This window comes from Sus scrofa, chromosome 5, assembly GCF_000003025.6.
Source record: "Sus scrofa isolate TJ Tabasco breed Duroc chromosome 5, Sscrofa11.1, whole genome shotgun sequence".
NCBI lineage: Eukaryota > Metazoa > Chordata > Mammalia > Artiodactyla > Suidae > Sus > Sus scrofa.
This window is the reverse complement of record NC_010447.5, coordinates 69,984,298-70,011,239: the sequence shown is the minus strand read 5'-3', so window position 1 is coordinate 70,011,239 and position 26,942 is coordinate 69,984,298. Positions and strand designations below refer to the sequence as shown.

The following is a 26,942-nucleotide window of genomic DNA, read 5'->3' as shown; positions in this document are numbered from 1 at the left end:
ATTAACACGGGCCTTAATGACCATTTCCCAGAAGCTTGACCAGAAAGAGCACACCGCTCTGATAAGTGGAGGAGGTCAGCTCTGTCTGACAGGAGGCATCGCTGGTGGGACAGAGGACTGGACAGGCATCCCTGCCAACCCCCAGAGCTGTCCTCGGTGGGGCCAGCCTATATTTACCCTCTTCAAGACTCCCAGGACTGTGAGTTGTCGGGTGAACAGGAAGTCCAGTGGCTTCGCAGCCACGTCACTCGTGTGCAGTCTGCCTTCACCCACTTGGACTGTGCTTATTAATTTTGTGCCTCCCGGCAAACATACAATCACCGGGCTATCTTTAGACATGTTGTGGTGTGACTTCCCCCAGGAGAGACAGTATCACAGCTGGTTTACATTTTCTAAATGAAGTGCACACACTTGGAGATTAGACACATCATTTCCCTCAGCTCATGGAGAGCGACTCAGCTGTCTTATGGGGCAGTTATTTGCCTTTTGTTGTTGTTTTCAGATTGGTGATTGATTTGCCGAACAGGTGGCGACCTGTATGTGGGGGGAAGGCCTGCCTGAAGGTGGGTCACCTCTGATTCCTCAGCCACATGTGTGCTGCATTCTCAGGTTTGCTGCCTTCCCTTCTTCTCCACCTTGGGAGCATGTGAGGGTTTTGGGAACCCCATACCAGAGGTTCTGAGGTAGGCCTGAACGTTGGTGTATTCTTTAAGTTCCTTGATGAGTCTCATGAACAAAAGGCTCATGTCAGAGTATAATAGCATGTGATATCTTTTCCCTTTTCTCCCTCTCTGAGGTTACACACCCCAAAGTGGCACATACAAGGCACAGATGCCTCATGGAAGTTTCTGCTCCCTACGTTGAGAATTGTCTGCATTTTAAGAGTGATGGCTGTTGCTCTGGCATGCCATTCGAAGCTCAGCTGGTCTCTGCTTTCCCATGTTGACTTCCATCTTTACAGGTAGCCCTTGACTGCTGGGAACAGCCCAATTGTAGGGTCTGCTGGGGGCCCTCAGGATTTGTTGGGCCTCTCCAAGACCCAGGCACTTTGCTCCAGAAAGACGGTGGGTGGGGATGTGCTTGGAGTGCTCAAGGCCTTGGACTGCTGCCTTACCTCCCACCTGTGCCGATCCCTGATTTTCCGCTTGATGACAGCAGTGTTTGTGTTCTCGTCCATATCTCTAAGGGTAGAATCTCTGAGTCTCTTTGGGCAGCAGCAGGCCAGAGGAGAAGCACATGGAACAGCTCTGAGCCTCCTTTCCCACAGTCACTGGTCTCAGAGGACAGGAGTTGTGCATGTACTGCATTCCAAGCCAGCTCCTCCATGCCTCCACCTGGTGCATTTGTCCTGTGGCCTCTTTGCACAGCTGGGGGTTTCAGGCATTTTCCGTGGGCAGGTGAGGGAGGAGTAGATTGAGCATCCTTCTGCCATGGTCTGACATCATGAGAGTTTGCATGGCTTTGACTCATTTGGTGTAATTCACCCTGATTAGGTAGCTGACTGTGAAATGAATGTTTGACACAGGCCTGTAGGAGGTATAGTTTACAGCTTTTCCTTTGAGAAATTAGTTCATAGATCTAGAAGATGTTCTTCAACTGCCTGAGTATCCTCTGCCTAATTTCTCCCCCCTCCTCAGCCTACTTTCCTTTTCTTATCCCTGCTGAGGCAGCCATTGCCTTTGTGTTTACACAGCTTTGGCTTTATGCTTCCTTCCCTCCTCCCTTGTGATTTTTTTTTTTTTTCATTTCTTTTTCTCTAAAGAATATTGTATTCTTTAGTATATTCTACTACTGGACTTAAATATTTTATGGGACTAGCCTTCTCTGTTCTCTCTGATCTTTGAGTTTGGCTTTTCTGAAGTTGTATGGATTTAATGGGCTTCATCAGGTTCAGTTCTCTTCTTTATAGACTGACTCAGAAATACTTCTTAACTATGAGAAGTCTTGTTTCTGAAGTTGGGTTCAACTGGCCCAGAAAGGGTATTAATTTGGCAGCTGATTGATACCTTGAAAAAAAATCAGACCCTGGTCCTCAGAAGTGCTGATATCGTATGAGATGGCAGAGTGGCAATGTCTGAAGAGACGGTGGGGGTCCGTGGACACCAAGCACATCAGCTCCTAATACAAAGTCCTTGCTTGGGATCATCAGAGAGGCTGTGCCTTAGGGAAGAGTTAACTGAAGCAAGGAGGGAAGCTCTGGAAATGAGGCTAAGTGTGTCAGGGAGCTGGCCGATTTAAGGCTTGAAAGGAAAGAGAAGGAACAAGGCAGTTCAGAGCATTATAGGAATGAAAGTGTGGTGTCATAAGAAGCTCATTTGGTGTTGACTGTTGCAAATGGCAGTAAGGGGTTTGGTGAGTTTGGGGTCAGTTCTCTTTGAGATGATGGGGCACTAGTCCTAGTGGTATCTTGATCACTTACTATTCAATGCAGTTGCTGAATCTTTTTCACTTTTATTCAGACCCAGCCATAGCAAGCTGAGTGATCCAAAATATTAATGATCCCGGAGTTCCTGTCCTGGCTCTGTGGAAACGACTCTGACTAGCATCCATGAGGATGCAGGTTTGATCCCTGGCCTTGCTCAGTGGGTTAAGGATACAGAGTTGCCATGAGCTGTGGTGTAGGTCGCAGACGTGGCTGGGATCCTGAGTTGCTGTGGCTCTGGCCTAGGCTGGCAGCTGTAGCTCTCATTTGACCACTAGCCTAGGAAGCTCCATATGCCGTGGGTGTGGCCCTAAAATATATATATATAAATATATATATTTATATAAATAATCCCTTATTGCTTAATTGCCAGTGGGATTTGAGGGTTTTTTTGATATTATAAAAAAATAAGTAATTTTAGTTATCTTTCATTAATCATTAATTTTATTCTTCTTAAATTGTGCAGATCAGCTTAACTAGAACACGTTTATTGACATAGTCCCAACATTATTGTTTTTATATTTTTTTACAACTTGTGATGAATTTAATATGACTCATTTCCTTTGACTTGAAAATATAGCATGTTTATATACCTTATTTAAAAGATAAAAGTGAATCTATAAAGGATTTAACAAATAGGTTATTCACAATTTGATTATTTCATTTTGCTAACAAGGGAAGAAGAGTTGCTCTGTGTTTGGGGGGAAAAAACCAAACCCTGACCGTGGTGCTTTCTTGACCAGGTTCTTTGTAGCCTCAAAGTTGTGAAGTCCAGGGACTTTCCTCAATGGTCTGAAGGCAAGTTCAGGAGTATGGGACTCTGGTTGTGATGATGTGACTTGTAGGGCTCTGGAGGAGTATCACCCCTCAGGAAATGTAGCACATACTCTGTCAAGGGGCTCTGATCTTTAGTGTGTGCAGTGGGGTCTGCAGCTCCAGGTGTCTCTTGAGTGGGTGTCTGTTTCCATGTTGCCTTGAGTGAGGTACGTGCCTCTGGCCATAGGCAGGCAGTGGTGGATGAGACTGTTTGCTTTAGAGGAGGGCAGTTGCTCTAATTTGATATAAAGATGGGATTCTAGCTTCCTGAGTCACTCTTGAGTGAGGAAAGGCCTTTCATTTCTAAGTGTGGAAAGAAGTATTTGTCTGACTTCTTTGGAAATGATGGTCTGATGCCACCTTTCAGAATTGCAGAGATAGTCAGCTGGGTTTGTTCTTTAGTCTTACTGGTTCTTGACAAGGTATGCAGAGCTGGGTCAGAGCCCTTCTCCTGGCCGAGTTCACTGTCCATGTCCAGGCTGGCTCACATGGGCCTCACCAGCAGGAATACAGGGCCATCACTCTCCTGTAGCACCTTTGTGTGCACTCCTTCTGTGTGGATGCTGCTGCTCAACAGGTGTGTGGTTTGCTGAGTGGGGTTGTAGGCCAGATTTCAGCCTCTGTTCCCCTCCCCTGAACCAGGAACTGGTGCATGGTATACATTCAGGGTTATGGGCTCCAGTGCCTATACAGATGTGTCTTTATCCTGCCTTACTTGTTATCCAGCTGGTTTTTGCTACAAGTGCTGAATGTCCTTGAGATTGTCCTCCAGAGCACTGGTGGGGGGAATAGTACACTTACCCCACAAATGAAAAGTGGCCTTACCCTCTGTCCAGCTTCCATTTAGTCCTTTTAGACTTTCAGACTCTGGTTAGCAAAGCATCATCTTAGACCAAGGAACTCAAACCTTTTGATACCCAAATCTTTTTGTCTGAAATTATCTTTGGCACCATAGTACAGCATGGTTATCCACCAAATTTAATGTTCGTAAGGATTGTATTGTAAGAAACCCCACTCTACCCCACGCTGCTGCCTCCCATCCCAAGTCTTTTCCTCAGAAGTGTGTGGAGCTGCTCAGTTCACAGCTGAGCCCTGCTGATCTCGGTGGAATGATAAGTCAAGGAATTATTCATCTAAGGCTGAGTGCTGTGTATTCTGGAGGAGTGAGTTTGTATTCTATCTTTTTTTTTTTTTTTTTGGTTTTTAGGGCTGTACCTCAGCATATGGAGTTTCCCAGGCTAGGGGTCAAATCAGAACTGTAGCCACCGGCCTACGCCACAGCCACACAGGATCCGAGCCACATCTGCAACCTACACAACAGCTGACAACAATGCTGGATCCTTAACCCACTGAGTGAGGCCAGGTTTTGAACCCACATCCTCATGGATGCTGGTTGGGTTCGTTACTACTGAGCCACGACTGGAACTCCTTGTATGCTATCTCTGACACATTAAAATTCTTTAGGAGGAGGTGGTCTTTAGAGTTCAGCTCTATTGGGTTTCATCATTTTCAGTTTATGAGCCAGGCAAGTTAATTACCTCTGATGCTCAGTGAGAAGCATGAGTTCTTCATCAGGTTGTTGTGGAAGTTTCTCTGAAGTGCCAGCACAGTGCTTGGCACATGGAAAATTAGTCAATGGAAATAGTTATTATAATAGTCAGTGAGAGATGACCAAAAACCCTCTTAAACCGTCTCCTTCCAAAGCAGGGAGTAATTGTAAAGTCTTTCATTTAGCCTGAAATCTGATTGCTATTACTGCTTACAAGAGGAAGAAGAGAATAGTGGGTTTGGGGGGTTTCTTTGGCTGCACTTGCAGCATACAAAAGTTTCTGGGCCAAGGACTGAACCTGCATTACAGCAACAGCAATGCTGGGTCTTTAACCCACTGAGCCACCACAGAACTCGGAGAATAGTGGTGTTTTAAAAGTGGTTTGTTTGGTTCATTCATTTCTTGACTGTTTCAATGCTGGAAACGAGTATGGTATGGAATTCACAGGTCTGGAGACAGTCGTAGAAACTGGTTACTGAGGATAATTAAACCTTATGGGCACCAGGATAGGTGTTGCTGTGGGACATGCTACAGTAAGCAGCCTGCCTTTGACAGCAATCATCTTTTTATTTTTCCTACTTTGGACTGTATTTGTCTTTTTACAATAAGTATGGGACTGTAGATGTGAGAAAGCTAGACTTTGGCATTATCCAACAGTAGAAGATTTGGGGGTATTTCTCTGACTTCCTTAAAAGTCATGCTGAAGGGAAGCAAAGGGCAGTGATGGAGAGAATTCAGCCATTAGCCATGGTGCCATTGGCAGCTTGTTGTGTGACTGAGGACAGGTGGTGATGTTAGCATTTGCCTTCCACACTCGGACTTGTGTGAGACATGGGAAGTGCCTGCACAGTGGTGGGGAGAGTAGTGGATGGACGTCACCCACTGTCTTTGTGAGGAAGCATGGGAGGGACCTCAGGAGGGCCCAGATGAGCACGTGCTGCTCCCTCTTGTCCTTCAGACTCTGCTATAAGTTACCTGCTCAGAAAAGCTTCCATGACCAGCTTATCTTCCGTCCCCTCCTATTAGTCGAAGTCCCTGTAACCTGTACATTTTCTTCCTGGCACTCATATTTTGTAATTACAGTTGACCCTTGAACAACACGTATGGTTTATAGTTATCCCTCCTCTGATCCATGGTTCTTTGGTATCTGTGGATTCGACTGACCACAGGACGTGTAGCACTGTAGTATTTACTATTCAAAAACGTTGTGTGTGAGTGGACCCACACAGTCCAGACCTGCGTTGTTCAAAGGTCAGCTGTGTATGCTTGTTTGCTCATTTGTTTATTGTCTATATCCTCCACCAGACAAGGGTAGTTACTGTGTTTTTATTCGCCAGCATAAATTCAGCGCTAAGTGCAGGGCCTGACATATATACCACACGTTCAGTAAATGATTTGCTGAATGGAGTAAAAAGGTAGCAAGACACGGTGGTCTTCTGGAAGACCGCTGCTTTGGGGATGCCCAGATATGCACTGACTGTTGTGGAGGTACCTGGGTGCGGAGGAGTGTCTGCACCTGAGACCGCTGCAGCACCACCAGAGTGCAGGTTCTCCATCCACAGGCTGCACCTGTGACTCATCTCTGCCCTCCCCCCAGGTCCCTTTCTGCCCATTTGAGACTCCAAACTCACCTGCATTCAAGTACACTGACTATGGTGAGCCTGACCCTTCAGGAGCTCCGGACTATGGAACAGCTTGCCAGGCAGGGAGCACATGTCCTCTTTGTTGTCCATAAACCCACTCCCTGGGCCCAGGCACTGGGCTCCCAGGTGTCTGCCAGGCTTTAGTCAAGTGGTACTGTGTCTGGTTCTTCCTTGGTGTGAGGGGCATAGCATAGGCTCCATTGGTGTGTGCTGCTAGGTGCCCCTCACATTACTGTTCTCTTAAAACCTGGAAGAGATGCCATTTTTTGTTTTTTGGGTTTTTTTTTTTTTTTTTTGCTTTCTTTTTAAAAAAATTATGATATTATGTATGTTTTTAAAGTGCACAGATCTTAAATATACAACTCATGTATACATGTAAACATCTCTATATATCCAACAGAGTTCGGCTGGGGGATAAGGGATTTATTACAGAAATTAGACCTTTCCCAATTGTGGGGAACAGCTGGAGCAGCGAAGGTCCAGATCAGGGTTGGATGTCAAGGAGGAGTCACGCAGCAGTCTGCCTGAAGCATCAGTGTGGATGGACAGGTCAGATCTCTTGGAGAGCTGCTTCCAGTCAGGTCCATCAAGGGTCTGATGGTGGGTCTGGGCTGTTGAGGGTCAGCAGGGTTGGCAGTGGGGAGGGAGAGCAGGGTGGGGCATAGGGAAGAGCAGGGACAAGCTTGACTCCACTGACGTCGCTCTCTGTCCATCACATCTAACTGCTGAGACCTTTGAAGCGGAGTGGCCACTGCTTCAAGCCCACCTTCCACACCTCACTTGAGTTGTTTTTAGCCAGTTGTAACTCAGCACTCAGAGGACCTGGGAAACACAGTTCCCAGCTTGGCTAAGCTGATGCAGCACTGTCTAGCACAGCGTGTGACACCATCCAGATCAAGACCCCAGAGGCTCCTTCTTGCCCCTTCCCACACAGTAACACTTCCACCACACCCCCAGCCGTCATTCTCCACACTGCAGATTTGAATTGTGTTTGTGCTTGACCTTTATGTAAATGGAGCCAGGCACTGTGCTCTCTTTTGTGTCACTATGCCTTCTGCTTCAACATTGATCTGTGCATTTCATCCATGTTGCTGCAAGCTGCAGTAGCTATTTGTTTTTACTGCTGCATAGTATTCCATTGCTGTATCTTATTTTTCATTATGCTATTTTTGGTTATTTGGGTTGTTTGCATCTTGGAGTATTATGAACTATAATGCTGTGTGTGTGTGTGTGGTGTGTGTGTGTGTGTGTGTGTGTGTAAAATGCTATAAACGTTCTCGTACTTGTCTTTTGGCCAGCATTGACATTCATTTCTTTTGGATATATTCCTCAAGAGTAGAATTTCTGAGTTTTCTGGTAGATGTATATTCATCTTCAAGAGCTACTACTTAATAGTTTTCCAAAGTTGTTGTACAGTTTACACTCTAACAGTGTCTGGCTGTTAGTCATTGTGATGGGTTTGCAGTAGTTTCTCATTGTGGTTCAGATTGACATTTTATTGACAAGTAATGACATTGGGCACCTGTTTGGATGCTTTTTGGCAGTTTGAACGTCTTCTTTTGTAAAATACCTAGTCAGATATTTTGCTCATTTTTCATTGGGTGTCTGTTTCTCATTGGTTTGTATAGATCCTTTGCCTATTCTTTGTATAAATCTTATGCTTTTCTTGGTTACAAGTAGCCCTTTGGCTTTAAGGAGGTGTATTCCTTCAGAAGTGTAACACATGAGGGCTCAGGCATGTTTGAAGTGAGAAACTTTTGGGGGAAAATGTGGTTATTTATTGCTCCTTTCTTGGGGAATTAATATGTTGTAAGATTGGAAGTTAGCAACACAACTTATATGTGGTTTTAAAAATAAAATATTGAACTCACAAGTATTTCTACTGCTTTTTAAAAATACAACTTATCTTGAGCATACTCATAAATCAAAAATTCATTCCATAGAGGAGTTCCCACTGTGGTGTAGTGGGTTAAGAATCTGACGGCAGTGGCTCAGGTCGAGTGAGATCCTCAGCCTGCACAGTGGGTTAAAGAATTCAGCATTGCTGCAGCCGTGGTGTAGGTCACAGCTGTGGTTCGAATTCTGTCTCTGGCCCAGAAACTGATTGCCCCAGGTGCAGCCAAAAAAAAAAAAAAATTCCATAGAGATCTGAATGTCTGTTGTGGGTCTGGCACTCTGCTAAATGTTAGGGATAGAAACCTGATTAAGAGACCCTTGCTCCCTTCCAGGAGCATAGTCTAGTGGGAGGAGCTGGGGAACAGAGGAAAGGTCTGTACCTAGAGAAGAAAGGGCCAGAGTTGTATAGAGAAGGCGCAGAGGAGTTGTGAAACTGAAGTCCCACTAGGTGGGTGAATCGGTTCATAGCTGCTGTTCACTTTGCTTCAGAGAAGACCAGGGGGACTCATGGTGTTCATGGTGGGGGGGGGGGGAGCATGTTGTAGGTAGTAAAGTGAGATGTGGCGAACTGTGGAGGGTTTGTCGGCAGGCAGGCAGTGAGGAGGACGGAGGCAAAGCAGGTGCTGCCAACAGCCGAAGAATTTAGTCTGTCAGTGAAATGGTGTCTTTCAGAATGTGTAAACGGCGGCGGGGGGAGATAGTGATTGAATTTGTTTAGAAAGCTCACTTTGGAAGAAATGCAGTATATGAATTAGAGTTTCAAACCTGAGACAGGGTCTACAAACTCAAACACCCATGTTCATGGCAGCATTATTGACAGTAACCAAAAGGTTGACACAACCCAGGTGTCTACTGAGGAACATATACATGCAGTGGAATATTATTCAGTCATGAAAAGAAATGTTACAATGTCAGTAAACTTTGAAAACATGATGCTAAGTGAGAGGCCAGACACAAAAGGGCAAATATTATGTGATTCCACTTTTATAAGTTACCTAGCATAGGCAAATTCATAGACACAGAAAGTAGAATAGAGATTAGCAGGGGAGACAGGTAAGGGGGACTTGGGACATTATTATTTAACAAGAACAGAGTTTATATTGGGGAAAAGTTTTGGAGATGGGTAGTGGTGATTGTTATATAGCATTGTGAATGTACTTAATGCCACTGAATTACCACTCACATAAAAATGACGTTTGTTTTTTTTTCTTTCTTTCTATATCTATCTATCTATCTATCTATCTATCTATCTATCTATCTATCTATCTATCTATCTGGTTTTTTGTTTTTGTTTTTACCAGAAAAAATAAAAAACACCACCTTTGAGGCAGCATCTCCATTGAGGAGATCTAGGTAGAGTCCAGTAGAGATAATGAAGTTCAGGGCAATGAGGTTGGAAAGGAGGGGCTGTGTGGAGAGAGATTTTGGGAGAACAGGTGGCAGCATATCTGTACTGTTTTGTGTTCCCTGCAGCTCTGCACAGTGTAGTCCCTACCTCCCATTTTGGGGGCAATGAGAAGAAAGTGGGAAATAGGGCAGATGTGGAGGCCAACCCCTGGGACTCTGGCTGAGTGGGTAGCAGTTTTACTTGGGTTGCGATTCAGGACAAGGAACAAGTTTGGGAGAGCATGTGAAGAGCTCATTTCTTTTCTTTCTTTCTTTCTTTCTTTCTTTTTTTTTTTTTTTTTTGTCTTTGTGCCATTTCTAGGGCTGCTCCTGCGGCATATGGAGGTTCCCAGGCTAGGGGTCCAATCAGAGCTGTAGCTGCCAGCCTACACCCACAGCCACAGCCACGCGGGATCTGAGCTGCGTCTGCAACCTACACCACAGCTCACGGCAACGCCGGATCCTTAACCCACTGAGTGAGGCCAGAGATCGAACCTGCAACCTCATGGTTCCTAGTCAGATTCGTTAACCACTGCGCCACAGCGGGAACGCCTGAAGAGCTCATTTCTGATTAACGTGACTTGCAGGTGCCCCAACATACTCTGATGGAGATGCCTGGGCAGCGTTAGAAAGAAGATGGAGAATGAAACAGAAGGAGGGCCAAGGACAGACATGCCATCAGGGTGGCAGAAGCCAGAGCACCATCTGGAAGAAACCAGGAGAGGAGAGTCCGATGTCTAGTCCTTTGTCCTTTGTCAGAGTGGCTTTAGGTTGCTATTAGTCATATTGCTCCCTCTCCAAGCCAGGCTGTCCATAGGAGGACATGGACATCCTAGAGCCCTGAAGGTGAGGGCCACAGAACGGACTCAGGGCAGGGGGCACACTTCTAGGCAGTCAGTCGTGTATGTGGGGATGCTATAGATCTTCAGTCCACTACCCTTTTCTGATTTTCTGACACCACTGACCCTTTATTGCTGCTTTTGCTCACATCTACATAGGGAGAAAAATTGACAACTGTTGGCTAACATCAATCTCAAAATGTTATAGGATGTAAAACCCTATAATCCCATGGGTAACATGGCTCTAAGATGCCTATGCATTTATGTTTTAGAGTCCAGAGCATCTTTTCCCATAAATTTCATTTCTTTTGTTTGAGCAGTGATTTGGAAAATTATTAGATTTGAGATTCATGATCTGGTTCTTTACACCGACATAGCATAACAGCTGTCAGGACAAAGGGACAATGCATGTTTCAAGGTTTAACTGGAGTGTTTTTGAGTCCTCAGCTCCAGTACTCCAAATCTGCCACTGGGAGCAGAGAGTTGTGCACCAGCACTGCTGAGAGGTTGTGGGCAGGTGCCAGGAAATGTAAACAGGGTAACGGATTCTTCCTTTTAGTATGGAAAGCACTGTTCTTAGCATTAGTTACTTTTTAAGAAAATAGTATGAGTTTCCAGGTCTCACAGGTGAAGCCCAGCTTTTCATGTGGAGGAAGATGGCTGTGGCTTCCTTTCCGTGGCTGCTCCAAGTGTCAGTCATGCTGCTGCGTTGGCTGAAGCACGGCCTTCTGTTCATCAGCCTGGTAACCCTGACTAAAACTGTCGCACTCAGATCTGGAAGTTATTAAAAACCTCCCCTTAGATTAGAGCAACTCTTCCAAAACTGTGCTGTGGCCATGGTCGCGTAGCTTGGTAAATTTACTAAAAATCACTGAATTGTGCACTTAAAAACAGATGACTCTCAGAGTATGTAAGTCATATCTCAAAGCTCTTCGGAAAGACACTTCCTCCAGCCCTAAGCATGGCACCATTTGTCCATTTCTCCTGCCCCGGTGCTGCTCTTCCTGCTCCAATTCTTATGGTTCTTGGCCAAATCCTCCAGGTCTTGATGTCAGGAATTTGGCACATGGGAGCTTGTGGCTCTCACTTCGCTCCTCTGCACTCGCTTTGCCCAGGGAGTCCAGCCCCTGGCCTGGTTGAAATATCTACAAGGAATAATCCTCCCTTGAGGCTAGGTTACCCAGTTTTGTTGTTTATTTGAATCCCATGACTCTTTCCCCTTAGCTGTTTAGCCATTTTATTATCTCCCTCCCTTTTTCCTTTTTTGCCGCACCTGAGACATGCGGAAGTTCCCAGGCCAGTGATCAGACCCCAGCCACAGCAGTGACAATGCCAAATCCTTTAGCCACTAGGCCATCAGGGAACTCCCATTTCACTGCTCTTTTAACACCCAGAATACAAGGTGAGCGGGAATTTTGGTGAAATTAAACTCTTGCAGTATGTCCATTTATAAACAGCTTGAGGGTTCAGTGGGAGAGGAGCTTAAGTAATGATTACGTTGTCTGTAGATTTTCTGCTTTCTTCTCAGAATTATCTAGATGACTGAAAAATGAGGTAAACAGATTTTCCTGCCTTCACCCACCCCAAACGCTACTCTATCCAGTTGGGTTGCAGTAAAAAGGATACAAGTTTTGTTCACTGTCTGATTTGTGATAGCTTCCTCTTCTGGAGCCACACTCTTCATGATGGCAAAGATCTGATCCACTTTCACTGTTGTACATCAGTGCTTGTCACTAGCTGTTACAGGGATTGAGCATTAATATGAGCAAGTGGTTAAATTGCCCATAGGAGGAAGGCAGTCAGGTTGCCCTCCTGATGTCATCCCAGCATGATATTTATTGAATTCCTGTGATCTGAGGTGCTCTGGAGCTTCTGGTTAGATGTTTTCGTGAAACATGTGGTGCTTAGTTAAGGACCTTTAACAACATCTTTATGTCTGATGTCCAGAATCTAGATTAAACAAGTATTCAAATTGAACAAAATACATTCCCTTTTCCCTGTCCCAAAGTGAATGATATTTCTGAAGGTAATATTCTCAGTCTATACCCCAAAGGGGAAGCCAAAGAGTGTGAGATGCACGTAGAGCACTTGGTCATACATGGCACTGAGTGGTCCTGAGTGGTGGCTGCAGGCACAGAGGTCCCCGAGTTCACGAGAGGGTGGGGGGCATTCCTCATGAGGGTGGCTTCCCTGGAGTTAGACCTGCCTAAGCCATAGTGGACAGGAGGGCCAGGCAGTGAGTAGCACCCAAAAGTATCCCCTAGGGAGCCCTTGGGTTCTCTCAGATGTTAGATTTCAGGATGTGGAGCAAACCAAAGCATTTGCCTCTGTGCACTATGTACCAGAGCCAGCATGTCAAGTAGCAGTAGACCTACGCCTATAAGAACTTGGGCAAGAGTTTTAGAAAACCCACTGGTGGGCAAGGAACAATGTGTAACCTGAAGCCAGCTGCTCCTGGAGCAGAGAAGGATGACAAAGGCAGCCCTGCACCTCTTGGCCATCGGTGTTGGCATTTTAGGACATGGGTGGATGTGGAACGAAGCCTTTTGGGGCCTTACTGCCTAATCTCATTGGTGCTGAATTGAGTAAAGATTAATAAGTCTTCTGTAGAAAAACTTTAGTAGGTTGCTGGCTTTGAGGCCATAGTAGTTGGAATTTTGGAGCCCAAAGGTCTCATGGCAGTTGTTTTTGGCAGTTGGTCTTTGGGAGAAAAGAAACTCCAGTTTTGGCTATATTTCAGCACCCTCTGGGTGGGTAGGGGGTCATTCCCAGGGCAGGGCTGGTGTAGGGAGGGAGAAGTTGTGGGTTGTACCCTTTCAGGAACCTGCCAGAGTATGTAGCTTGGGGAATTTGCAGTATTCCTTATGTGTAAGAAAAAACTTGTTATTCCCTTTCTTTGAGTGTTTTTTTTTTTTTTTTTTCCTTCTTCCTCCCTTCCTTCTATACTTTCTCTCTTTCTCCCTTTCTCCCTCCCCTCCCCCCTCCTTCTTCCCTCTCTGTGGCAAACAGAAATCCCCTGGCCAGGGATCAAACTCACACCACAGCAGTAACAACACAGGATCCTTAACTGCTAGCTAGACCACCAGGAAACTCCCAAATGTTTTATTTCTAACCAGATTGACACTCTAACGTGAAGGAGTTGGGGCTGTAGCTGAGAGGGAGAGTCCCTTGATAGTGTCAGAGCTCAACCAGAATCAGCAGAGTGAGAGGACTGGCCTCCAGGGCTGTTTGATCATTAAGCCTCAGTGTCATATCCTCTTAACTAATTTAGAAGGGAAGGTATACTCTATAGAGCTGATTTAATGTTTACCACCTCGGTTTTATTTCTGCTTTGAAAGAATAGCTGAGGTTTTCTCCATGAAAAATAGTTGAAAAAAAAAAAAAATCATGGTCTTGGAGCCAGCTAGCCCCACTCTCTTCTGTGGCCTGGAGCCAAGACAGATCTGGTCCATTTGCTTGGTGTATGGGGTGGGGGTGGGGGTCATCCATCTTGTTGGAGAGTTAAGATCTTTTTCGCTTTGTTAGCTGCCTCCCTCCTGAAACCACTGTGTCTTACCCCACTCCTGTTTTACAGCCTGTCTTCTCAGAAGCATCCCTGAACTTGCTTTCTCTCCTCTTTCCTTCCCTATTTCCATCTCCAAGAATGCTGTAGGCATCTGGTGAGTCTTTTCCTTTTGACTCTCTGACCCTTGGAAGTTTTGACATCACAATACCAGTGACTTAGAGATCCTCTGCACCTGAAAAAGGTAAATACCATTCTGGAATGTGAATTGAAAACAGAAATCAGGGCTGTCCAGAGATGCCTTAGGGAACTCAGCTTTGGCCACTTCTTTGTCCTTCTCTCACCCCCTAAATCAGTAACAAGTTAATAACAAGCATTCATCACACATACTTTTTCTCCTTTCTATACTTCTGTGACAATGCATGTTGTGGCCCATGTGAGCCTCTCGTTTATCTTTCTCCTCCTTTCCACCATCACAAGTACAGGAATGAATGCTTCTTCCTGCTCAGTAGCACCACACGTGCTCAAGGGTAGGCAGTCTTGGACATCATTCCAGAACAGGTGGCAAGTATTGAAAGAGAGAAGGGATGTGTGCAGGTGAGAAGAACAAGGGGCTGGGTGGGGCTCCCTCTGGCACATCTGGAGTGGTAGGTGAGGGGCAGTGAGACCGCATCTGAAGCCTGTGAGCATAGGCGCATCCCAGAGACTGCGAGCATGACTGAGGAAAGTGGTTTGTGTTGGGATGTGTGGAAGCGGGCTGCTGCTAGACCTTGCTGAGGCTTTGGATTATTTCCTAAAACAGTGGAGGGCTGTAGCAGATCACATATCCTCTTTATTTTTTTTAAATTTTATTTATTTATTTATTTATTTATTTATTTACATTTCCTCTTTAAAAAGATCACTCTGGCACTTGTGGGGGATGGGTTGGAGTGGGCCTAAGTTTAAGACGCTGCTGTAATGGTCCAAGCTAGAAATCACGGTGCTCCCACCAAGATAACAGTAGGGAGGTGGACTTGATAAAGTAGAGATCCCAGACAGTTGATCTTCAGGCAGCCTTGTCAGAAGCTGCTGGGCTGTGTGGCTCCCCTTTGTCGTCAGCCTTGAGTGAGGAAGCAGTGCCTTTGCAGACACCCTGGCTGATGACAGTGGTGTGAGTTTCTGGTACAGATTTTAAACACACACACACACAAAAACTTGGCTTTAGAAAGGTTATGGGCCCTTCACTTATCTTTCCAGGGAGGAGGGCTGGGGGCTGCCACATAGCATTTCATGACACTGATACCGCTCTTCTCTGAAACCAGATTCTTTTCGTAGGGGGCGGTTACTCTGAAACTATTTGGCTCTGAAAACAAAGCTGCCTCCAGGTCTTGGCTCTCCCCCCCCCGCCGGCTGGCAGGAATAGGCCCTAGTTCTGGTAAAGGGGCCTGCTGGGCAGGGCCTGTGCAGGGAGGGTCCAGAGCAGGTGTGGCCAAGGCGAAGGCATCCAGGTTCCATTGTAGGATTCTTGGATTTTGTGTGTTTCTGCTGCCAACTTTGTGGTGCTCAGTCCATTTTCATTTGATACGGCTTTAGTCTCACATTCCAACAGAATTTTGCCTGAACCCCTGACATCACCTATGCATTCACTCATTCAAGAGGTCGTTATTGTGCACCTGCTCTGAATCAGGAACTGTTCTGGGTTCAGTGATAACAGCAGTGAGCAAAATCGCAAAAATGCTCTCCCTCACAGAGTTCATATTCTAGAAAAGAAGACAAATAGTAAATAGCATTTATGGCACATCGAATTGTGGTAAGTGCTTTGGTGGGGAAACAGAGGGTAAGCAGGGTGGGGAGTCAGCTTTAAGTGATACGGTCAGGGAAGGCCACACTGATGAGGTGACACTTGAACAAACAGCCAAGGGTGGTGAGAGCATGTCATACACCTATCAGCTCCATCAGAGGGCTGGCACCCTTGGAGGAAGAGGTTTTCCGTCCGATTGCTGGATTATTTCTAGAGCCTGGTGAAGTGCCTGGCACATAATAGATGCTCAGTGATAGTTTTGAATGTGTGAATGGGTCTGAGGAGAGTTGTTTGGGGCAGAGGTGTGCATGTGTATGGGGCAGCACAGAGCCCAGTGTGGCTGGGGACTGAGCAGGGGTAGCAGTAAAAGGAAGTGAGAGAGGTTGAGGGTATGGGGTGCGGTCTCAGAGTCCCCTGAGACCTTTCCTGATGATACTGAGGTGAAGATGACTGTCTTCCCACTCTTGTGTGCTATCCAGTGAGGCCACAAGATGTGTGCATTGCAGTAGATGGGGTGCAGGAAGCAGATATGAGAATCTAGCTGCCTTAAGCCAGACTTTGAGATTCGCAACAGTGTAAAACATTTCACTCTAACCACTCAGTGTTTGTTTTGAAAAGTATTTTATGAAAAGAAATGTTATGTTACTATATGATGGATTGTTGTTTTAAAGTGAATTAATAGGAGTTTCCGTTGTGGCACAGCGGGGTGAGTATCTGGCTTATCTCTAGGCAGCGCGGGTTTGATTTCCCCATCCCCTGTGCGATGGGTTAAGGATCTGGCTTTGCCACAGCTGTGACTTGCATTTGACCCCTGGCTCAGGAATATGCTGTGGATACTGCCAAAAAAAAAAAAAAAAAAGAATTAACAAATATGGAAATTTTCTCAGTTTTAGCTTCAGGTACAATAAATGTTGATAGCTCTTTTGGTCCTCCATATTTTTAAGAGTATAAAGGAATTCTAAAACCAAAATTTTGTGAAATACCGTTACAGAGCATTGTAGGCCATTGTAAGAATATTTGCTTTTATGCTAAGATGGGAGCTTCAGATGGCTCTGGCTGAATCAAAGAAGATGAGATTTAGTAAAGATACTTAAAAGGTCCCAATGGGTCTTGAAAATAAACCACATAAATACCCAGAGGGAGGACATTTTGGACTCAGCACATCAGTGATGACAACTTTGGAGCTGTTCTGTATAGTGGTGTCAGTAGCTAGGAGCATGGTCTGGTCAAACTTTTTTCTTTTCATTTGGGGCTTATATTTACTGGACAAGATAGATAGTAAACAAAGAATTGTGTATATGGAGTCAGGCAGTAACAAGTTGCCTGAGGAAAAATTGAAGTGAGGGGGATACAGAGGAAAAGAAGGTGGGTACTTTTTCAGGGAGGTGGGCTCTTTTCAAGGATTCTCTGGTAAGGTGGCATTTGAGCAGAGACCTGAAGAAAGTGAGGAAGAAGCTGTGTGGCCATCTGGTGGAACACCTAGGCAGAGACCCCGGGTGGCCAAGGCTGAGGGTACTTGGTGGACAGGAAGGAGGCCAGTCTGGCTAGAGCCTAAGGAGTGTGGGGGATGGGAGCGGGGCCCGTCACCCTAGGCCTTTTGGCCATAGTGAGGACTTTGGATTCTGAGATGGGAAGCTGTGGGGGCGATTTGACTCACATCAAGTGAATGCCCAGGCTGCTATTAAAAAATATTCGGGAGGAGGTGGAGTTTGGATGATGGAAGCAGGGAGAGGCTTTGCGGCAATCCAAGTGAGAGATGATCATGGCTTTGATAATAAGGGCAGTGGAGGATGAGATGGTGAAGAATGGTTAAATTTGAGCTATATTTTAACAAAAGTTACTGAAGAATTGACAGTGGGGTATGACAGAAATTATGATAATTCTGAGGGTTTTAAGTTGAGCAGCTGGGTGGATGATTGTGGTACACTTTGGTAAAATGAAGCAGGCTCGGAGGAATGGGAGTCAAGGTTGTATGCACATTAAGTTTGAGATGGTTGTCCAACATCCAAGTAGAAATGTCAAGTGAGCAATTGGTTATACAAGAGCAGAAGAGAGAAAATAAGTATTTGTGCATCAACTATCTTTACCATAAAATGATGCTTAAATCCGTAGGACTGGAGGAGATTAGGGCAGAGTTTTTCAAAGTGGGTTGTGTCTCATTAATGGGTCATGAAAGCAATACATTGGGGACCAGCCATTTACAAAAATGAGATAGAATAGAAAACATCAGAATATTTCAGGGGTAAAGGTCAATTTTGTATTGTGACAGTTTTTGAAAATTGCATTTGTGTAAACATAAAACTGTGTGTACTATTTAAAAAGTTTGAAAGCCACTAATGTTTATGGAGTGAATGTAGATTGAGAAGAGACCCAAAGACTAAGGGATGCCATGGCCATTTCAATGTATAGAAATTGACGGACCAGCAGAGGACACAAGAGAGTGGCTGGAGGGGCAAGAGAAGAACTGAGAGGGTGTGCCCTGGAGCAAGAAGAGGCGGTGGCTGTGACCCCTGCTTTAGGTTGGCGGGGTTGGGGGGGACTGGGATGGGACATTAGGCATGTGTTTGACAGTGTGTGATGAGATATGTCCGTGAGTGGTGGGGATGAAGCCTGCTTGTTGTAGGTTCTAGATAGTGGGTCAGCAGGGGACAGAACCGTGACCACAAGGATAGACAATTCTTTTGGGGAGTGGGGTAAACCCGTCAGAGAGGATGGGGACAGGGCAGGGTTTTAAAGATGAAAAAGTTTATGTTGATGGAATAGTTCAGTTTTGGGGGGAGGGCTGATGCAGGAGACAGTGTGTCGTGGAGTAAGGAGGGGGATAGGATCGCACAGGTGCAGGCTTGCTTAGGTGGGTGTGTGGACGGCTGTCTATCCATCGTCACAGGAGCAAAGGCAGATGAGATGGGTATTGGCGTTAATGGTAGGAGCTCTTGGAAGAATGCCAAGAAGGTGATGAAGCTGAAAACCACATCAGAAGAGAAGTGGTTGGAGGAACTGAGGAGATAGCAAATATTTGGATGGCTGGCCTGTAAAAGAGGAAGGAGTGTGGGGGATGGGAGTGTTCTGGATGCCTCCAACAATTAAGACTCTGGGCAGAATGATTGTGTCTTCCACCTAGAAATTGCATCCTTGGGAGGTTAACGTTTCAAGCTGCTCAGAGATTGTGGAGACTGTGTCACAAGGTAGAAGGTGCCTGTCATTGGAGCTGTTGAGGGCGGTACATAGAAGAGGCAGGTGTGGAATGACTGATCAGACTAAAGGGATCCCTCAGATCCCACCAGCCTTGGCTGACATGGATTTTTGTGATTCCTGGCAGTTGGCAGACCAAACAACCAGGAAACCCCAGACTCGCTGCCACAGTCTGTTGCCAGTGGTTTGTGTGTTTGGGCAACATTCCAGCTTTCCAGGCAGATTCTGCCCCTGGGAGCGGAGGTATTTGAGGTGCCACCCCACAGTTCTGCAGCTGTCTTATGGGGGTATTTGTACCCCTTTGGGCTGCCGCAGCTTTGCTGATCTCTGGGAACCTGTCCAGCAGTGGGCTCTTGGTTGTTAGGTGCCGCCGCCAGGCAGGCCACTTCTTGAGTCTACACACATGCAGGTGGCTGGGTAGCTCTTTCATCAGCAAAACCTCTTTGAGCACCTACTATGCCTGGAATGGGATCATAGTGCTGAGCAAAGTGGATTGGAGCCGCCCTTGTGGAGAAAAATAGTATTTGACTGTGCTTTCCCACAGCCTCATGGAGCCTTTCTCCCTAGCCAGAGGCCCTCACCTGGATGGCCTGGATCATAACAATGCTCTCTGATGTGTAGGAGGGAAGGCCTTGGTCCTTTGGTCTCTGCAACTCTGTACTCTTGGTGGTGGGCAGCTGGGGTTTGCCTCCTGCCCTGCCCCGAGTCCAGTGGAGGCAGTGAGTGGAGGAACATGGGGTGATTCAGCAGTGCTTCATAGTCGCCTCCCAAGGGGTGTCTTGTAGCTGGGAGTGCTCAGCCTTTTATGGCCACTTGTAGAATTACTGTGACACCAGACACCCGCTTACCTCCACTCATGAGAGGAGCTGACACAGTGATAGGTGTGAGAAGAAGAATCTTGTACTGCATGTCCTTACTAAATTCACTCAGGCTCTTTTCCTGATGGATGTGCTCTTATTTCTGAAGCTTTATTCTCAAGATGGTTCTTCCTTCATAATGGCTCAGGCCTTGGGTTCTGGATACACAACATGGCTGTGCTGCTTTCCTGCTGTGTGACTTTTAAAAAACTTCTTTAAGCAGAGATTTCCTGTCTGCAGTTGCAGGTAACAGATTGTGGTGAGGTTGGAGGTAAAGTATGGATCTGACCTCCAGTAACTGTTTAGAAAACACCTTTCTTGTTGTAACATCAATGTCTGGCAGCAACTTGCTGACACAGGTCTTATTCCTTTAGCCCCTCCTGCCCGAAGCTGTCACCACACCTTCTAGGAGAGACGGAATAGAGAGAGTGGAACAAAGGAAGTTTCACCATCTTTCTTTCTTTCAAAAGACAGAACTATTTGAGTTTTCTCATTCTCTTCTACAAGTAGCATTTATTTAGCTGACGGTAACCTTTGTTGATGGGATTATAAACTAGTAGATAATAATACTGCTACTGCCCTTTACTGGGTCTTGTAATGTTCTCAGTGCTCACTGCTGAACATTTTGCATTCATTACCTCAGTTCCTGCAGAACCTGTGATTTGTTGGGCATTACCTTCATTTTGCAGATAAGGATACTTCCTGAGACACAGGGGCTTGGCACTGTTCTTTTCAACTCCTTGTTTTTCCAGGTTATTTGGGGCAGGCATTGGCATTTGCATTGGTGTCAGCCATTGTGTTTTCTGGTGTTTGGTTCTGACTTGAACTTTTTTGTGTTTATTTGGGGTGATAGTCACAAGGCAGAGGTCAATTCATTTCTGACTCATTTCACTTGTCAATTGTGTCGGTGTTTTTCCTGAACAAATAGGTACTAGCAAAGAAAGCAAAATAAAATGTTTTGAGAAGCTACAACATAAGGGGTTCGTGTCTTTCAGAATTGGAGACTTGAGGAGTTCCCTGATGGCCTAATGGTTAAGAACTCAGCATTGTCACTGCTGTGGTGTAGGTTTGATCCCTGGCCCCAGAGCTTCTGCTTACTGTGAGTATGGCCAAAAAAGAAAGAAATTGGAGACTTGAAAGCAAACCCAAAGGTCATGCTCCAAACTCTTCTCAGATCCTCTAGAGGGGGCTGCTCCATAGCCAAGAATAAGGCATTGTGAGAATTAGTAACAAAAACGCTACATTCTTGCTAGTTGCTCTACTTGAAATAGCTCTCTGGATGGAAGTCTTTGATAGCCCTTTTTGGTAGCACCTTGCAACTCTCCTCTGTCACATTCATCCAGGACTTTCCATGTAGCTGCTTCTACATCCATCCACTTCTCCTCCACTTCCCCAGCAACATAGGCCATGGCTGATGCCCTGCTCGGAACCCCCAGAAGACCCCACAGGGGCTCTTCCCCCTCTTCAGCTCTGCAGAGACTAGAGTGCTTCCACCGCAGGTCATGCTGTCACTGCAGAGAGCTGGTCCCTGTCCCAGGAGGCTCTGAGGTGGGAGAGGAACTGGTCCACTGGGTGGGGAGGAACCCAGGGTAGGGGGCAGGGGAGTGGTGCTGACTTCCTGTTGCTCAGTAGGATTGAAAGTCAGAGGAAAGCTGAGGATGGGACAAAGGCAGAAGCAAGGACCTCAGGAAGAACTGCCAGGGCCCCAGGGAAGCTTACCTCAGCGCCGGAGCTCGGCAGCTATTAGCAGCAACAAGGCCTTTCATTCCCAGACGGTCTGACTCAGGGTCCCCATCCACAGATGATGGTGGCCTGAGCGGCCCTTTTGCAGAAAGACTGGTCAAGAACTCAAGACAGTTGGCCACTTTGGTTCTTATTTCTTCAAAACACAAAGGAATCTCTGTAATCTGAAGTGCATTCGTCATCCAGGTTTCCTCCCGAAGACATTCTAAAACGTGCCCTCCCATATGCCTCACTTGTAAGGTCTGTTTAGACAAGTCGCGCGCGTCTCTGACTGAGGGGGTAGGGAAAGAACACTTCATGGATTCCTTCCTGAGTCAGATTGGTGCGCCTGCTGGTGTATTAGTGGTCCATGGCTAGGGAAAAAATTAACCAAACTTAACTCTGATTTCTTACTCTTGAAGTGTAATTCTTGTTTTGATTCTCTTTTTAAAGCTAAATCTCCCCCACCCACAAATAATCATTCATTTATTCTAAGAGTTAGAGACTGAGCGTTCTCAAACCAGCCGTGAGTCAGTGACAATTTTACTCTTATAAATAGAAACATAAACTCTGTTCCCGCATGTACTTCATAGGCTGTCTCTCCAGCACTTTCCTCTACAGCCAAGGAATGTGCTTCTGAGTCAGCAGTCAGCTGCCAGGGGACAGAACACACAGGCCCTCATCAGCGGCAGAAACTGCGCCAAAGCCCAGGACCTGGCCTCACCTCTCCCTCATCCCTCCTCGGGCTCCTCTCCCCTGTGTGTCCTTCTACACCTTGGCTTTTCAGTCCCCAGGATTTCTGGCACCTTCCATCCAGGTTTCCTAGTCTGTCAGTTACTGTGACTATGAATGTTGATTTTCCCAGGCTACTGGGATGTACAGCACGCAGGGCGGTCCAGGAGAGGTTTGACTTTCAGGGATGAGGGCGTGAGGCCATAGCAGGAATGGCCCTTCCGCAGTCTCCCCAGCTGTTCTGGGTGTGCACCTGGAGGCCGGGTCATCCGCTGGCAACGTGAGGCCAGCCAGCAGGGTTGTAGGACAGACTCCCCAGCGCTTTCCTGCTGCGGCCGCCTGGCTGGCAAGGGAGGAAAGCTGAGGAAGCCCCAGGGAGTTGATCTCGTGTCGTCTTACCTTGGGTGCCTGCCGCCTTGTTCCAGAACTGACTTACCTCCACTTATCTGTCATCATTAGTGACCTGCAGGTCCGAACCCTTAGGTTGTCACTGGGCATTTGCTTGCTGCTTACAAGCGGGTACTGTGCACTGTGCAGCTGTTGGGAGTGGCTGGAACCTGTTAATTTGAAAGTGTTTTTCATCCACAGACAGATTGGGGGCCAGTTAAAGGTGTTTGTCTGGAAACACCTTTTGGAAATGCTCAGCTTTTTGGAAGCAAATGTTAATTTCAGCCAGGGTGGGCTAGAGCCAAACAGGGGAGTGTTAGCCTGAACTCAGAATTCTTTGAAAATGAATGCGAGGCGCTCTTAGGGGCAAGTGAGCACTCGTGTGTGACAGGGGAGGGGCTTTTAGAAATGATGTTGCAGGGGTATTGTGTTGGTGTCAGCTAGGACATGGGGTACATAGTGCTCCCAGTCCTGACACTCAGTCATCTTCTTTCTTCTTCTTTTTTTTTGGCCTTTTGTCTTTTCAGGGCCACACCCACGGCATATGGAGGTTCCCAGGCTAGGGGTCTAATTGGAGCTGTAGCCACCAGCCTACACCACAGCCACAGTGACGCGGGATCCCAGCCACGTCTGCGACCTACCTACACCACAGCTCACAGCAACACCGCATCCTTAACCCACTGAGTGAAGCCAGGGATCAAACCCGCCACCTCATGGTTCCTAGTCGGATTTGTTTCCGCTGTGCCGCATTGGGAACTCCCAGTCATCTTCTTTGTTGATAAGAGGCAGAGAGTTTGGAGCAGGGATATTCAGAGCTTTCCAATCAGTGTGACTCTGGTGGAGTTAGTCAGCTGTGTTAGGTATGCAGGGTCAGGATCATGAACGCTGTCTGCTTGCCAAAAGGGCAAAGCAAAGGAAGCTGCAGAAGCCCCCCGCAAAGGAGGCAGGAGGCAAAGAGGGCCCGGTGGAGCAGGCACCCTAGGACCTTTGTTTCTGGTCGTTAGTTGTTACCCTTTCTTCTGCTTTCAGCTAAACACATCTGTTTTTTTTTTCCTGTTGATTACAAGCCATCTTTTGACTCTCCCGTTTTAAGATAAGCATTGACTTGTAAGAAAATGAATGGGCTCTTTTTAGAAACCTTAAAATATTTTGCTTACTGCTACAGAGAATAAGCTTTTTAGGAGAAACTGAAGATTAGTTCCAGTTAATTCCATTTCTCACTGGACTCTTGGCCACATGGATATTGGGACATGCTGGGTTTTTAGCAATGTGTGTAGGGGGTTGTTGAGTTAGTGGGATATTTGAGATGAGAGGCCACATCAGTGTGTTTCAGCTAAAGAGTTACCATGTTCAGCTTGGACCTCTACACACAATCCATGAAGAATGTCATGTCTGCTAACATAGAAAACAAAAGGGGAAAATGGCAGTTCCTTGTATTTAGGTATTACCTTCGCTCATGAAACAAAACTTACCTCCAGTTGGTTTAGTTTAAGCTTGTAATGCACAGTGAGGTGTGGGGAGAAGCAGAATCTTATTTCTGTGTCACAAGGGGGATTCTCACCCTCTGTAGGAGCTTCAGGACAGAACCTGGTCTCTTCCATGGCAGTTCTTTTGGAATTGGGAAGACAGGCAGATGCATCAGCAGATAGGTTGGTGGCTCCCTTTGCCCTGGGGTTGGTTCACTAACTAGTAGGTCGCTTTTACTCCTTTCTGAGCACTGTGGACCCGCAACTCCCTTCGTCTGTCTCCTGCCGTCTCCATGAGTGGATCCTCTTTAAAGCAGACTCCATGTGGCCCTGTTTGTCACCTGACGGGAAGTTGGTAAAGCGCCCAGGAGGGACCGTTCTGACTGGAGCACCAGGAGCGGGTACTATGACTGCTGTCAGGGTTTTCTCACATTGAACTCCTAATCGGAAGAGGTTTTGTGACTGTCTACTCTGACTCCGTTGTCTTACTGGAGGAAGAATGAGGCCTAGTGAGGCATTTGGGGTTTGTGCAGCCAGGGTCTGGCTGAGTGGACCCAGAGCCACAGTAGGTGCCCTGGCCTGCTTCTCCCCTCTTCCTGTTTTGGCCTTTGGCCCTTTGCCTCCCACCTCCTAGCAATAACTCTAAGTAGTGATGATAAATACATGTGGTACGAAAATGATGAAATGGACCCAAGGGAGGGAGTGGGTCAAGGAGCACATGCTCCCTCTTGAAGCTTCTTCCAGTACAGGTAGGCTGGTAGGTTGGATGTTTTTGATAGGTGGGAGGTGTAGACAGCATTGTTATTGCTGTCAGATTTCTTCTTGGGCAAAATGGGATGGCTGTCAAAGCCTCCCACCTGCCACGTGCCATCCGCCTGACAGGACTCAGTGCCTTAGTCCTGACCTTGGCCCTCTCAGACCTCTCCCCACTGAGCCTCATGTTTTTTCTGAGAGCTCTTCTTTGGCTGCCAGCACCTTCCCATGACTCTTAACTGGCCTTCATAGGTCAGCTGCCACCTGTGTGCTGTGCCCCCGAGCTTCAGACTCACCCGATCACCTCGTGAGCACCTTCACTAAAGCAGCTCAAACGCAACAGGGTCAGGGAGGAGCTTGCACCCCACCCTAACAAACAGCGCTTCTGTCTGTAATCTGCTGGCTGGGGTCACCACATCCTCAGTGGGAGTCATTCTTGACTCTGCTTGGTAAAAATCCCCGCAAGCCTTCCTGTTCTACTTCCTTTCCCATGTCCTACACTTCTTCCCTGCCCAGCTGACATGTATTCATCTCGAGGGACTCAGCTGTCATCCCTCAGAGGTCCACCTTCCATGACTTAGGTGCTCTTCCTGTGTCCCCACATCCCTGGGCCTCTCTCTCTCTCTGACACTTGGCAGAGCACCTCTGAGTCGGTTCAGGAGTCTGTAAGAGCCTCGAGAGCAGCCACGGTCCTCCTCTCCACCCCCAGTGTCTCAGGCGGCGCCTGGAGTGTAGAAGGCATACTGAGTATTACATTTGTTTAATGAATGGCCATAACACTTAGGAACTCTACTCTGAAAAACAGTTGTATCTCCTAGGAAATGTAGGTGCAGACTTGGGTTTGCTAACTGTTGCTTTTTCTTTCTTTGTTAGATTAACGTGACCGTGCCAGGTGGATCAGCAGCCCTCCCGGTGCCCTGCTTGTTGGGGGTGCCGAGAGCGGGGAGACATGGAGGAGAGTAAGAATGAGGCAACAAACCGTGCTCATGTCCTCTTTGACCGGTTTGTGCAGGCCACCACCTGTAAGGGGACCCTCAAGGCCTTCCAGGAGCTCTGTGACCACCTGGAGCTGAAGCCTAAGGACCACCGCTCCTTCTACCACAAGCTCAAGTCCAAACTTAACTATTGGAGAGCCAAGGCCCTCTGGGCAAAGCTGGACAAGCGGGGCAGCCACAAAGACTACAAGAAGGGGAAAGCGTGCACCAACACCAAGGTGGGGTTGGCCGCCCAGGCCTGGTCATTGACCTAAGGATCTTACTGGACAAGGAAAGATTGGAGTGGGTGGAAGTGGCCTGGGGAAAGGGAAGCAGAGTCACTGCATTGAAACTCTGTGACTTTGTTACCTGTGTTCATTTGACCATTCCGTGTGCCCTCGTCCTGTTCCACAGATTCACAAAGGAGCATTCAGGGTTCTAGCAACTGAAGGAAAACCCTGAAACCAAATGGTATAGGGACTGTTTAATTTTGCTGAAGCTCTGTTTTGAGTCTCACACTGTTAGGAGGGTGCAGGTCACTGAGCAAAGCAGTAGCCGGGCCCTGTCAGCCTCCTCTCTGACCATGGCTGCCTGGCTTAGAATACCCTTTACAAAGTCACGAGTCCAAACTCGGCGTCTGGAAGGTGCAGAGAGTGTTTGTGAGCTTGGGGATTTTCCACAGTCCAAACCTCTTCATCCATATTCAAAGCAAGGGCTTTGTTTCTTTACAATCTAGAGAAATAGAGTTTCCATGAAACAGGTAGGCCTGGGCAAAGACTCCAGATGTCTAGTCATCTATGCGGAGGGAGGTATGAGGAATCGGAGGAGGAATAATACGCTTCCTGCTTTCCTCCTCGTGTGAGAGCTCTTTTTATGAGAAGTTTGGAAAAGCTAGCAGGGGCATGGAGTGGCAGACAACCTCATGTGCATGACTGTGTTGTTAATGTCCTTTCACGAGCCTTAATTTGTCCAGTGTGGGTGCCTGGAGACCTCCCTGCCTCCCACATGGCTTTGCACTTGAGTGGA

General features: G+C 46.8%; 1 protein-coding gene across 19 annotated transcripts in view; it reads left to right on the top strand.

Annotated features, from left to right (window-relative positions):
* The window catches only part of MICAL3 (microtubule associated monooxygenase, calponin and LIM domain containing 3), a 245,086-nt gene that overhangs the window by 121,730 nt on the left and 96,414 nt on the right, over window positions 1-26,942 (top strand). For 17 of the 19 annotated variants that reach the window (XR_002344151.1, XR_002344152.1, XR_002344153.1 and 14 more), the window contains one exon: window positions 25,816-26,155. Coding sequence is in view for 16 of the 19 variants with exons in the window: in XM_021092508.1 (XP_020948167.1) it covers window positions 25,892-26,155 (264 nt within the window). In the remaining 3 variants the exon portion in view is untranslated. Of the gene's footprint in view, window positions 1-18,361; window positions 20,982-23,434; window positions 24,591-25,815; window positions 26,156-26,942 lie in introns of those variants that run through there. The other 2 variants (XM_021092509.1, XM_021092510.1) reach the window with 2 other exon arrangements.